The sequence below is a fragment of the Nerophis ophidion genome, linkage group LG14 (assembly GCF_033978795.1).
Source record: "Nerophis ophidion isolate RoL-2023_Sa linkage group LG14, RoL_Noph_v1.0, whole genome shotgun sequence".
NCBI classification, from domain to species: Eukaryota; Metazoa; Chordata; class Actinopteri; order Syngnathiformes; family Syngnathidae; genus Nerophis; species Nerophis ophidion.
Window position 1 is genome coordinate 6,307,737 of NC_084624.1, and position 13,329 is coordinate 6,321,065.

The 13,329-nt window shown below is 39.3% G+C and overlaps 1 protein-coding gene across 1 annotated transcript in view; it reads right to left on the minus strand.

Annotated features, from left to right (window-relative positions):
* The window catches only part of LOC133568030 (collagen alpha-1(XI) chain-like), a 100,500-nt gene that overhangs the window by 42,653 nt on the left and 44,518 nt on the right, over positions 1–13,329 (minus strand). Inside the window, 8 exon segments of the mRNA XM_061919723.1 lie at positions 249–302; positions 377–430; positions 744–851; positions 936–1,043; positions 3,084–3,137; positions 8,642–8,731; positions 12,523–12,630; positions 12,720–12,773. Of these exon segments, the coding sequence (XP_061775707.1) occupies positions 249–302; positions 377–430; positions 744–851; positions 936–1,043; positions 3,084–3,137; positions 8,642–8,731; positions 12,523–12,630; positions 12,720–12,773 (630 nt within the window).

The following is a 13,329-nucleotide window of genomic DNA, read 5'->3' on the forward strand; positions in this document are numbered from 1 at the left end:
TGTGTAAAATGTGAGCCGCCATCAAACAAAAGTATCGGGACTTAGCAACTAATTCCGTAAGTCTTTATAACTTCAAAGCAATTTGACCCATAGGGAGCGCCAGCCACTTCATTTATAGTCCTGTGAAAAAAAGACAACTGCTTTCTTCATGCCACCCTGTGTAATTCTAGTCAATGAGTAAATAAGAGTTTTGTTTCAATGAAAAGAATCATTTAAATAGTGGAATACTAATTAGAAATGCTACTCACAGCTGGACCAGGAGCTCCGATCACACCCTGAAGACCACTTGAGCCTGGAGGTCCCTGAAGGAGTAACGACGACAGAGTTGAAAGACCTCCGTCATGTGATTTTTGTAACTTCCAAAAATGAAACTTACAAGTTCTCCCTTGTCTCCTTTGCTTCCCTTCTGTCCAGGTCCTCCAACTTCTCCCTGCGGGACAAAACAAACAACAGAGCTCACATCCTTTCCTCCTCCAATGTGTTGTCCAATACTTTCAATGTCACCTTAACCCTGATTGCCTCGTAAATATTTCTCTACAGATTCTAATTGGCTTGGCCCGAAACAACCTTGGGCGAATATTTGCAGTTAATTGATCGCCAGCCCCCGCCCGCCCTTCCACAGCCCGTCAGTGGTTAGTGGTCGCCCAAAGACAAACTAAGACGTGACTGGGATCAGAGAGGCATCGTGGTCTCTACTTCTAGACATATGCATTGTAGTTTTAGCAATCTGTCTGCATACACACCTTGTCGCCATCCTCTCCTGGTGGTCCCTGAGGTCCGGCAGAACCAGGTAGACCAACGGGACCTTGGATGCCATCACGGCCCGCAGGACCCATTGGACCTTTCTCTCCCTAAAGGATATCAAAAACAGAAGTCTCCATAAAAAAAATGTCAATTCTTTAAGTGCTTTTTTGCGCCTCAACAAAGCGACTTACTGGACCGCCCTTTTCGCCAGCAGGTCCTGGTGGTCCCTGAGGGCCGTTGCGTCCTGTCAGACCGATGGGACCTCCGGGGCCAGCAGCACCCCTCTCTCCGGGAGAGCCCTGGAAACAAAGCCATCATCAGCCTGATGTATTTTGGCTCATACATAGTTTTGCATCGCTTAGGACTGCAACTGATGCATGGACTTTATATTTGTCCAAAAGGAGATTGATGGCTGCCAGAAAACGGAGCGCAGCAGCAAAGCGGGGACTGCGGGTAACACCCAGAGCTAATACGGCATCGACATCAACAAATTAAATGCATATCATTAGAGTTTTGCTTCCTATGCCACATTCTAATGGTTTTGGTTGTTTTATGTTCAAATCCTTCAAAGCTGCCCTTTGTCAACGATTCTGTTCATAACTTTTATGGACAGAATTTCTAGGGGATCCGGTTTGGTGGCTTCAGGTTTAGGTCTCTGCTTTCTGCAGATGTGATCCTGATGGCGTCAACTGGCCAGGATCTTCAGCTCTCACCGGATCGGTTCGCAGCCGAGTGTGAAGCGACTGGGATGAGAATCGGCACCTCCATGTCCGAGTCCGTGGCTCTCGCCCGGGGAAAGGGTGGAGTGCCATCTCCGGGTTGGGGAGGAGACCCTGCCCCAAGTGGAGGAGTTCAAGTACCTCGGAGTGTAGTTCACGAGTGAGGGAAGAGTGGACAGGCGGATCGGTGCGGCGTCTTCAGTGATGCGGACGCTGTATGAATCCGTTGTGGTGAAGAAGGAGCTCTCAATTTACCGGTCGATCTACGTTCCCATCCTCACCTATGGTCATGAGCTTTGGGTTGTGACCGAAAGGGCAGGATCACGGATACAAGCGGCCAAAATGAGTTTCCTTGGCCAGGTGGCGGGTCTCTCCCCTAGAGATAGGGTGAGAAGCTCTGTCATCCGGGAGGAACTCAGAGTAAAGCCACTGCTTCTCCACATTCAGAGGAGCCAGATGAGGTGGTTCGGGCATCTTGTTGGGATGCCACCAGAACGCCTCCCTAGGGAGGTGTTTAGAGTACGTCTGACCGGCAGAAGGCCTTGGGGAAGACCCAGGACCCTTTGGGAAGACTATGTCTCCTGGCTGGCCTGGGGAGGCGATCCCCCGGGAGGAACTGGATGAAGTGGCTGGGGGGAGGGGAAGTCTGGGCTTCTCTGCTTAGGCTGCTGCTCCCTGCGACCCGATCTCGGAGAAGCGGAAGAAAATGGATGGATAGATGTAGGGTAAGGAAAGACAGGTTTAAATTTCTGAATACAAAACCCAGTTTAGTGGCCCGCATTGGCTATGCAAACTACAGATGATGTTTTATCGTACTTTTAAAAGGTTTCAGGACAAACCTGAATCACTTTGTAGCTTTTTTTCGTAGCTACACAGCACCGTACGAATAATGTTAGCAATGAGCCAAACTAAAGTGCAAAGGAACAGCTGGGAGTCGTCGTATTTGGTCAGAAGTGTGGGTTTCCGCAAGCTTAAATGCCCGTCAAAATAAAAGGCTACGTCGCAGATACTCGACCCGCTCGCCGCCTTTCCCACCGCCAAGACTACAGCAGTGGCAGGAAATCGACGTTTCATGTTGCATCCAAGATCCCAAAATATTCTGCCAAAGTCTCGCCCCCACCATTTGAGAAGAAGAAGCGCCTCATTCCGCATCACAAAATGTTCATTCACAGATCATCTTTTCATCCCCGATGCTGAGTATCGCCTGTCATCTAATGGGCCCGTCGCTAGAGAGCCAGTCGGGGTTGTAATTATAGGAAGGCGGCGTTTATCGCTTGAGCGAAAATGTCAAGGCGCTCCAAAAGCTGGCTGTTAGTTGGATTCGCTCCCGAGGCTTTTCATGCCTATGTAGTGCCACAAAAGTGAGGGGCCCCGAGACAAAGAGCCCCATTTATTTATAGATTACCCCATCATTAGTGATACTTAATGCTTTTCTCAAGTGTGTACAACCGGAGCCTGCCTCATTATTCATGAATTCAGCTCGACTAGGATGTGCTTTAGTGATAATGATTAGAAATGAGTTAAAGGCTTCCACTACAAAACAAAAAAAAAATCAATCAAACAGTATTCAGAAATTTGCCCTGTAGGTATTTTTTTTTACTGAGCAAATAAATGACTTACGATGGGGCCGGCGGGACCCTGGGGTCCTTCTCCTCCCTTTAAGCCACCTGGACCCTGAAAGCAGAAGAGATGATGGCGTCAGATGTGCACTGCAAAAACTCAAATGTTAGTAAGAGTAAATATCTCAAATAAGGGTGATATTTGCTTATTTTCACTACACACACGCATCCACAAAAATATACGCCACACATACACCCTCCTGTCCCCCAATCCGTTGCCCTCCATGCAAATCCCCTAGGGGTATTGAAAGGATGGAAAGCTGCGGCCTCCCACCATGACCCCGCACTCCCTTCCCTCTGTTGTTAGATATCTCAAGATGCATGTTGCAATATGTATATGTGCTTTGCTATGGAGGTTTTTTCCAACTCCAGACTGGGCCCCTTAGGAGCCCAGTCTAGGTTGTATTTTTTTACTCATCCTTCCCCAGCGTTTTACCTTTTTTCCCATCTTTTACGGGGCGTTCTTGTTCTGTAACCCTGTACACGGTTTGTTTGTCTAATCTTGAACGGGTTTGTGCTAATAACAAAATATTGTTGTACTTGTACAATGACAATAAAGACCTGTCTATCCATCTCAAATGTGTATATATATATATATACATATATATATATATATATATATATATATATATGTACATATATATATATACATACATACATATATATACATACATACATATATATACATACATACATATATATATATATACATATATATATATACATATACATACATATATATATATATATATACATATATATACATATATATATATATATATACATATATATACATATATATACATACACACATATATACATATATATACATACACACACACACATACATACATATATATATATACATATATATATATACACATACATACATACATACATATATATATACATATATACATATATATATATAGACATACATACATACATACATATATATATACATATATACATATATATATACACATACATACATACATACATATATATACATATATACATACATACATACATACATACATACATACATATATATATCTATCATAACGTTTTTAGCATTCAGACATTATTGTGAAGTTTTGTATTAGTATTCCTAAAAAGAGATATACGGGCTCCCAGACACATTTTTCTCTAAATTTGGGCCTGGTTTGAAGAAATAATATTTTTATAGGTTTGGCAAACATTCTGGGTGTCTCATTCAGTAAAAAAATATATATATATATATTCCATTCCGTTTATAAGGCGGTCCGTCATAAAGTTTTTAGCATTCAGATATTATTGTGAAGTTTTGTATTAGTGTTCCTAAAAAGAGATATTCCGGTCCCCAGACACATTTTTTTTTCTCTAAATTTGGGCCTGGTTTAAATAAATACTATTTTTATAGGTTTTAAATCTGACAGTGTAGAAAACATGATGAAATAGTAATAAAATGCCAATTATAATTAGAGTTAGTGATGCAGGGGGTCTCGGGTATTTGTCCGGTTGTGTTTATGTTGTGTTACGGTGCAGATGTTCTCCCGAAATGTGTTTGTTATTCTTGTTTGCTGTGGGTTCACAGTATGGCGAGTATTTGTAACAGAGTTAGCCTTGTTTATACGGCCACCCTCAGTGTGACCTGTATGGCTGTCGACCAAGTATGCCTTGCATACACTCGTGTGTGTGTGTGTATGAGCCGCATATATTATGTGATTGGGCCGAAAAGCGGACGTGGCGACATGTAAAGAACGCCAAAAGCAGTGCTTTTACGGCCCGCCCCCAATATTATTGTCCGGGTGGAAATCGGGGAGAAATTCGGGAGGGGTACTGAACTTCGGGGGTCTTCTGGGAAAATTGGGAGGGTTGACGAGTATGAGTATTAGCGGTGAATGTGATGTTACACCGGCAGGCCAACTCTAATTAGGGTCCTTGGCCCATTGCAAAGGACTCCACAGGAGTCCTTTGCAATGGGCCAAGGACCCTATTGAAACTGGTGCGTTTTATTATTCTTTCTTTCTTTCTTCCGCACCTATGCGCTGTAATTTGACCCCCTTAACATGCTTCAAAACTCACCAAATTTGACACACACGTCGGTCTGGCATGCCTTCCCAACTTATTAGGCAACCAAACCAGAAAAATCAAAATTGCGCGCTAGCGCCCCCTAGGGAAAAAAAACCCAGACTGCTTGTAACTTCCGTTAGGAATGTCGTAGAGACATGAAACAAAAACCCCTATATAGGGCTGACCTAGGCCTAGATTTCATAAGTGTACATTCTAGGGCAAAAATCAACAAAAATTTTGCAAAAACCCATTCAAAGCAAAATTTTCGCAAAAAATGCTATTTTTTTCTCTTTGAGCTGTAATTTGACCCCTTTAAAATGCTTCAAAACTCACCAAACTTGGCACACACATCTGGACTAGAAAAAATTGCGATTTAATGAAAAAAAAAAAAACCAAAATCAATAAATGCGCTCTAGCGCAATTTTTGAATAAAACACAGCAAAAACTGCTCCCTAGGAAGAAAACACAAACAAAATTGCTTGTAACTTCCAGTAAGAATGCCGGAAAGACATGAAACAAAAACTTCTATGTAGGTCTCACTTAGACCTACATTTAGATAATTGACATCCTTCGGCGAAAATCAACAGGAAGTTAAAAATGACCCCTTCAAAATAAAAGTTTTGTAAAAACCCGTCACCTTTTTCAAACGTAAACTCCTCCGAGTGCGTTTGTCGTTTCGGCTTCAAACCCGCACAGGAGAGATATTGAACCCTTTTGATTAAAAGTATAGAACAAAGTTTTGATTACTGCTCCGGTTTGGATTTTACACGCCTTCAAAAAACCCCTGCTCAAAGTTTCCTAAAAAATGTCATTTTTGCCTCTTTGAGCTGTAATTAGACCCCCTTAAAATGCTTTAAAGTGCAAGTTAAAGCTCTACTATGCAAAGCCAAAGCCATTTATCAACAACATCCAGAAACGCTGATCTGTAATTTGACCCCTTTAACATGCTTCAAAACTCACCAAATTTTACACACACATCAGGACTGGCGAAACTTGCCATCTATTAAAAAAACCAAACCCCAAAAGTCAAAATTGCGCTCCAGCGCCCCCTAGGAAAAAACACAGACAAAACTGCTTGTAACTTCGGTTAGGAATGTCATAGAAACATGAAACAAAAACCTCTATGTAGGTCTGACTTAGACCAGGACTTGGCAGCGGCCAAAGTCGGACCCAACCAACGCTGCTTGCAGCTTTAATGTTAATTTGATATCGCCTCAAGGGTCAAATGAAATTACACGTTCGAGCGACTGATGATTAATGCAACAGAACGCATTCAATCTTCAAACAAATACAAAAAAACGGGAATGTGAAAAATAATGAGAAGTTCTGCGAGCCCATCCATCTCTACATCACTGTGATGTGTTCGAGTTCTCCGCTCCGTGAGGAAATCAACTGTGCTCGAATCACTGCGCCGTTTCTCGGAGGGGTGTGTACGGAAAAGGCAATTCACCAGATACAATAAAGCCTTTCATTACCGTAACTCATTTAAGGGACTTTCAACAGTGCCAGCAGGCACCGAGGATGCAGAATGAAAAAAAAAATATTTATTGGCTCGTATATCGCCGCTGAGCCTCGACTTTAAACTGGGAGTTGATATGACAGAACATGTGTCCGACAAGGCGATGCTCGTTACGGGAGAGTTTCCTCATTAACATAGGTGAGTTCAAGGACCGCCAAAATTAGTAGGACAAAACGGCGCTCGCCAAATACTCGAATCAGCGAAGCATGTTTAATAAAAACAAGTGTGCTTTATGACAATTAGAGAGTTTTGTGTCATGTTTGTCCTCCGACAGAAACTATACTAAAACAAAAAATATATTTTGTATATTTTTTTCCCCCTCATCTTTTTCCATTTTTCATGCATTTTTGAAAAAGCTCCAGAGAGCCACTAGGGCGGCGCTAAAGAGATCATTTAGGACCAAAACACTTAAAAGAAGTAAAAGACTAACATCAAATCTGCTTAGTGAGAAGAATTATCTTATCAGACAGAAAATAATCAAATATCACCCTTATTTGAGATATTTACCGCATTTCCTTGAATTGCCGCCGAGTATATAGTATGCACCTGCCTAGAATTACTGCCGGGTCAAACTCGTTTCGCAAAATATTATTTTTATTAGCGCATGTCTAGAATTTCCACAGGGTCAAACTCGTCACGTCACGAGTGAAACTTCCCCTATCATGTGGGGCGGTATAGCTCGGTTGGTAAGAGTGGCCGTGCCAGCAACTTGAGGTTTGCAGGTTCGATTCCCGCTTCCGCCATCCTAGTCACTGCCGTTGTGTCCTTGGGCAAGACACTTTACCCACCTGCTCCCAGTGCCACCCTGACTGGTTTAAATGTAACTTAGATATTGGGTTTCACTATGTAAAGCGCTTTGAGTCACTAGAGAAAAGCGCTATATGAATATAATTCACTTCACTTCATCATCATTTTCAAAATGGAGGAGGCTGATTTCAATATTTTGAAGTCGCATAAAGGGAAGAAGATTAAGAGCTATTCAGTAGGATTTAAGGTCCAAGCTAATGAATATGCTAAAAAGAACAGTAAGCAGCTATGTTTTATTTATATACCGTAGCTGCGTGTGTCAAATATGGGTCATTAAATGACTCCCGCCTCCTGGTGGTAGAGGGCGCTAGTGACCCTTCTTGCGACTACTCGGCTGCAGAAGAAGCGACAACAAGCAGCGTGTGTTTATTTTTTCCTCTCGCTTGCACTTTTAACATGGAGGATTACATATCTAAAATAAAACCGTTTTCTAAACTGGACTTTCAATCGAAGCAGGAGGTAATAAAAAAATCCATCGAGACATAAAGACTTTTAAAACCGAAGAAAGATAAGGAAGACTTCTATAAACAAGTTATCGATGCTTTTGATCGGAAGGAGTGAAGTGAAGTGAATTATCTTTATATGGCGCTTTTTCTCTAGTGACTCGAAGCGCTTTACATAGTGAAACCCAATATCTAAGTTACATTTAAACCAGTGTGGGTGGCAATGGGAGCAGGTGGGTAAAGTGTCTTGCCCAAGGACACAACGGCAGTGACTAGGATGGCGGAAGCGGGGATCGAACCTGCAACCCTCAAGTTGCTGGCACGGCCCCTCTACCAACCGAGCTAAACCGCTCGCATGGACTTCATTTATAAGTAAAGGTAAGACCATGATTACGTTTTTTTTTATTAAATGTGCTTTTCATGATGGTTTCCTTACATCACACTCAAATGAATAAGCGCAGGCCTAAATTTACCGCATGCCTTTGGTAAGCATGGATTTAGAGGAGATTTTAAATTAATTAGCGCCCCGCCAGCAATTCAAGGAAATACGGTAATCTTAGATATCAGGTTTTACAGTTTGGGCAGTGATTCAAGGTTCAGAGAGAGAGAAGAATTGATTGACGTGGACCCCGACTTAAACAAGTTGAAAAACTTATTGGGGTGTTACCATTTAGTGGTCAATAGTACGGAATATGTACTGTACTGTGCAATCTACTAATAAAAGTTTCAATTTACCATTGCGCCTGGAAGACCTCTTGTCCCCTGGAAGCCCCTCAGACCTGCGGGACCCGGCTTGCCTCCGGTACCCTGAGGACCTGGATCTCCCTGTAATGCGAGAGGAAAGGAAACAACATCCATTAAGTGACTTTAAATGAATGAGCGAGGGACAAAAACAGTCTGGACAAGTTGGTAGAGAAGGCCAGTAATGTGGTGGGAATGGAGAAGTCTAGCAAAGCTCTTAGCCATTATGGACAACACCCTCCCACCCGCTACACTCGGACCTGGCGGAGAGAATGAGCACGTTCGGTGGAAGGCTCAGACTCCCAGAATGCAACACGGGACGACACAGGAGGTCCTTCGTACCGACAGCCATCAGACTGTATAATGTATATGTTCTTTCTTGACTGCACTTAAATGTAGAATATATGTATATTATTCACATGTGAATAATGCTGTATAATATACTGTATTTACATTATTCACATGTAAATAATGCTGTATAATAGACTGTATTTATATTATTCACATGTGAATAATGCTGTATAATACTCTATGTTATTCACATGTGAATAATGCTGTATAATACTGTATTTATGTTATTCACATGTGAATAATGCTGTATAATACTCTGTTATTCACATGTGAATAATGCTGTATAATAGACTGTATTTATGTTATTCACATGTGAATAATGCGGTATAATAGACTGTATTTATGTTATTCACATGTGAATAATGCTGTATAATACTCTATTTATGTTATTCACATTTGAATAATGCTGTATAATAGACTGTATTTATGTTATTCACATGTGAATAATGCAGTATAACAGACTGTATTTATATTATTCACATGGGAATAATGCTGTATAATAGACTATTTAAATTATTCACATGTGAATAATGCTGTATAATAGACTGTATTTATATTATTCACATGTGAATAATGCTGTGTAATAGACTGTATTTATATTATTCACATGTAAATAATGCTGTATAAAACTGTATACTATTCACATGTGAATAATGCTGTATAATACTGTACTTATATTATTCACATGTAAATAATGCTGTATAAAACTGTATATTATTCACATGTGAATAATGCTGTATAATAGACTGTATTTACATTATTCACATGTGAATAACGCTGTATAATAGACTGTATTTATATTATTCACATTTGAATAATGCTGTATAATAGACTGTATTTATATTATTCAAATGTAAATAATAATGTTTAATTGACTGCATTTATGTTATTCACATGTGAATAATGCTGTATAATAGACTATATTATTTACATGTGAATAATGCTGTTTAATGGACTTCATTTATGTTATTCATATGTGAATAATGCTGTATAAAACTGTATTTATATTATTCACATGTGAATAATGCTGTTTAATAGACTGTATTTATATTATTCACATGTAAATAATGCTGTTTAATAGACTGTATTTATATTATTCCCATGTGAATAATGCTGTTTAATAGACTATTTATATTATTCACATGTGAATAATGCTGTATAATAGACTGTATTTATATGATTCACATGTGAATAATGCTGTATAATAGACTGTATTTATATTATTCACATGTGAATAATGCTGTATAATAGACTGTATTTATATTATTCACATGTGAATAATGCTGTATACAACTGTATTTATGTTATTCACATGTGAATAATGCTGTATAATAGACTGTATTTATATTATTCACATGTGAATAATGCTGTATAATAGACTGTATTTATATTATTCACATGTGAATAATGCTGTATAATAGACTGTAATCACATTATTCACATGTGAATAATGCTGTATAATAGACTGCATTTATGTCATTCACATATGAATAATGCTGTATAATTGACTATTTATGTTATTCACATGTGAATAATGCTGTATAATAGACTTTATTTATATTATTCACTTGTGAATAATACTGCATAATAGACTGTATTTATATTATTCACATGTGAATAATGCTGTATAATAGACTGTATTTATGTTATTCACATGTGAATAATGCTGTATAATAGACTGTATTTATATTATTCACATGTGAATAATGCTGTATAAAACTGCATTTATGTTATTCACATGTGAATAATGCTGTATAATAGACTGTATTTATTTCATTCACATATGAATAATGCTGTATAATTGACTATTTATGTTATTCCCATGTAAATAATGCTGTATAATAGACTGTATTTATATTATCACATGTGAATAATGCTGTATAATAGACTTTATGTTATTCACATGTAAATAATGATGTTTAATTGACTGCATTTATATTATTCACATGTGAATAATGCTGTATAATAGACTATATTATTCACATGTTAATAATGCTGTTTAATGGACTGTATTCATATTATTCACATGTAAAAAATACCAAAGTTTTTATTGGCAGGCCGATATTACATCTCTACGAAATAATGTGTTAATAATTTGACACATAAATCGCTCCAGAGTATAAATCGCAGCCCCGGCCAAACTATGAAAAAAAAAATGCAATTTATAATCCGAAAATTACAGTAATTTTACATTTTGAAACAGATACCGATCATTTCCGATATTACATTTTAAAGCATTTATCGGCTGATAATATCGGTAGGCCGATATTATCGTCCGATAAATGAAAACGATACCGATAATTTCCGATATTACATTTTAAAGCATTTATCGGCTGATTATATCGGCAGGCCGATATCATCGGCCATCTGTACAAAATAATGTGTTAATAATTTCACACATTAATCGCTCCAGAGTGTAAATCACACCCCGGCCAAACTATGAAAAAAACCGTGACTTATAAACCGAAAAATACTGTAATGTTACTTTTTGAAACCGATACCAATCTTAATTACCGATATTACATTTTAAAGCATTTATCGGCCGACAAATTCGGCAGGCCGGGACAATCGGCCATCTTTACAAAATAACATGTTAATAATTTCACACATAAGTCGCTCCAAAGTAGAAGTTGCAAACTATGAAAAAAAAACTGCAACTTATAACCCGAAAAATACGGTATTTATACTTTTTGAAACCGATAGCGATAATTTTCCGATATTACATTTAAAAGCATTTATCCGCCGATAATATCGGTAGACCAATAATATCGGCCATTTCTACAAAATAATGTGTTAATAATTTTACACATAAATCACTCCAGAGTACAAAACTGTGAAAAAAACTGCGATTTATAATCCGAAAAATACGGTAATTTTACTTTTTGAAACCGATACCGATAATTTCCGATATTACATTTTAAAGCATTTTTTGGCCATCTCTACGAAATAATGTGTTAATAATTTTAAAACACAAACTATGAAAAAAAAAATGCAATTTATAATCCGAAAAATACGGTAATTATACTTTTTGAAACGGATACCGATAATTTCCGATATTACATTTTAAAGCATTTATCCGCCGACAAAATCGGCAGATCGGTATGATCGGCCATCTTTACAAAATAACGTGTTAATAATTTCACACATTAGTCGCTCCAGGGTAGAAGTCGCAAACTATGAAAAAAAATGCAATTTATAACCCGAAAAATACGGTATTTATACTTTTTGAAACAGATACCGATAATTTCCGATATTACATTTTAAAGCATTTATCGGTGAATGTTGTCTGTCTATCTGTGTTGGCCCTGCGAGGAGGTGGCGACTTGTCCAGGGTGTACGCCGCCTTCCGCCCGATTGTAGCTGAGATAGGCGCCAGCGCCCCCCGCGACCCCAAAAAGGGATTAAGCGGTAGAAAATGGATGGATGGATATCGGCAGGCCAATATTATCGGACATCTCTACAAAATACTTTTGCCGTCTTCTAACATTCATGCCATAAATAGTCTCCAAGAAGTGCTTATTTACCTTTCCGCCCTCTTTTCCAGCAGCTCCCGGCAGACCTTGCTCTCCAGGTGGACCCGGGGAACCGGGGTGTCCTCGCTCACCGCCGGGTCCGGTCTCTCCAGTCGGACCCTGGGAAGCAACAACGGCGAACTTGTTGTCCCCCGTCCTCATTTCCTGTGCATGCACTGTTTGAATCGAGATTCCTTGCGGAGACCTACCTGAGGCCCAACCACTCCTCCGGGTCCGGGTGGTCCAGTTTTTCCTTGGAAGCCCTGAAAGGCAAAACGACACATTTCCTTCAAATGTGTCAGGTTTACAACAAAAAAAACAGATACCTTCACACGCTATCTCATACATCTGTCCCCTATTAATCAGATGTGGTGGATCCCATGAATTGATTAACATAGACCCGGACTTAAAGTCCTACTGAAACCCACGACTAGCGACCACGCAGTCTGATAGTTTATATATCAATGATGAAATATTAACGTTGCAACACATGCCAATACGGCCGCTTTAGTTTACTAAATTGCAATTTTAAATTTCCCGCAAAGTGTCGCATAATTAGACAGTATTCTGGACATCTGAGTTGCTGAATATTTTGCAATTCGTTCAATGAATAATGGAGACGTCAAAGAAGAAAGCTGTAGGTGGGGCCGCCTTTAGCAACACAAACACTTGTTTACATTCCCGAAGGTGAAGATTTACTATGGAACAGAGCGGTCGAGCGAACATGGTTTCTCTACCACATGTCGACTGGCAGGTTTCGGTGAGAAAATTGTGGTAATAAGTCGGCTCTGACCGTAGACATGAGCGGAGCTTGTGTCG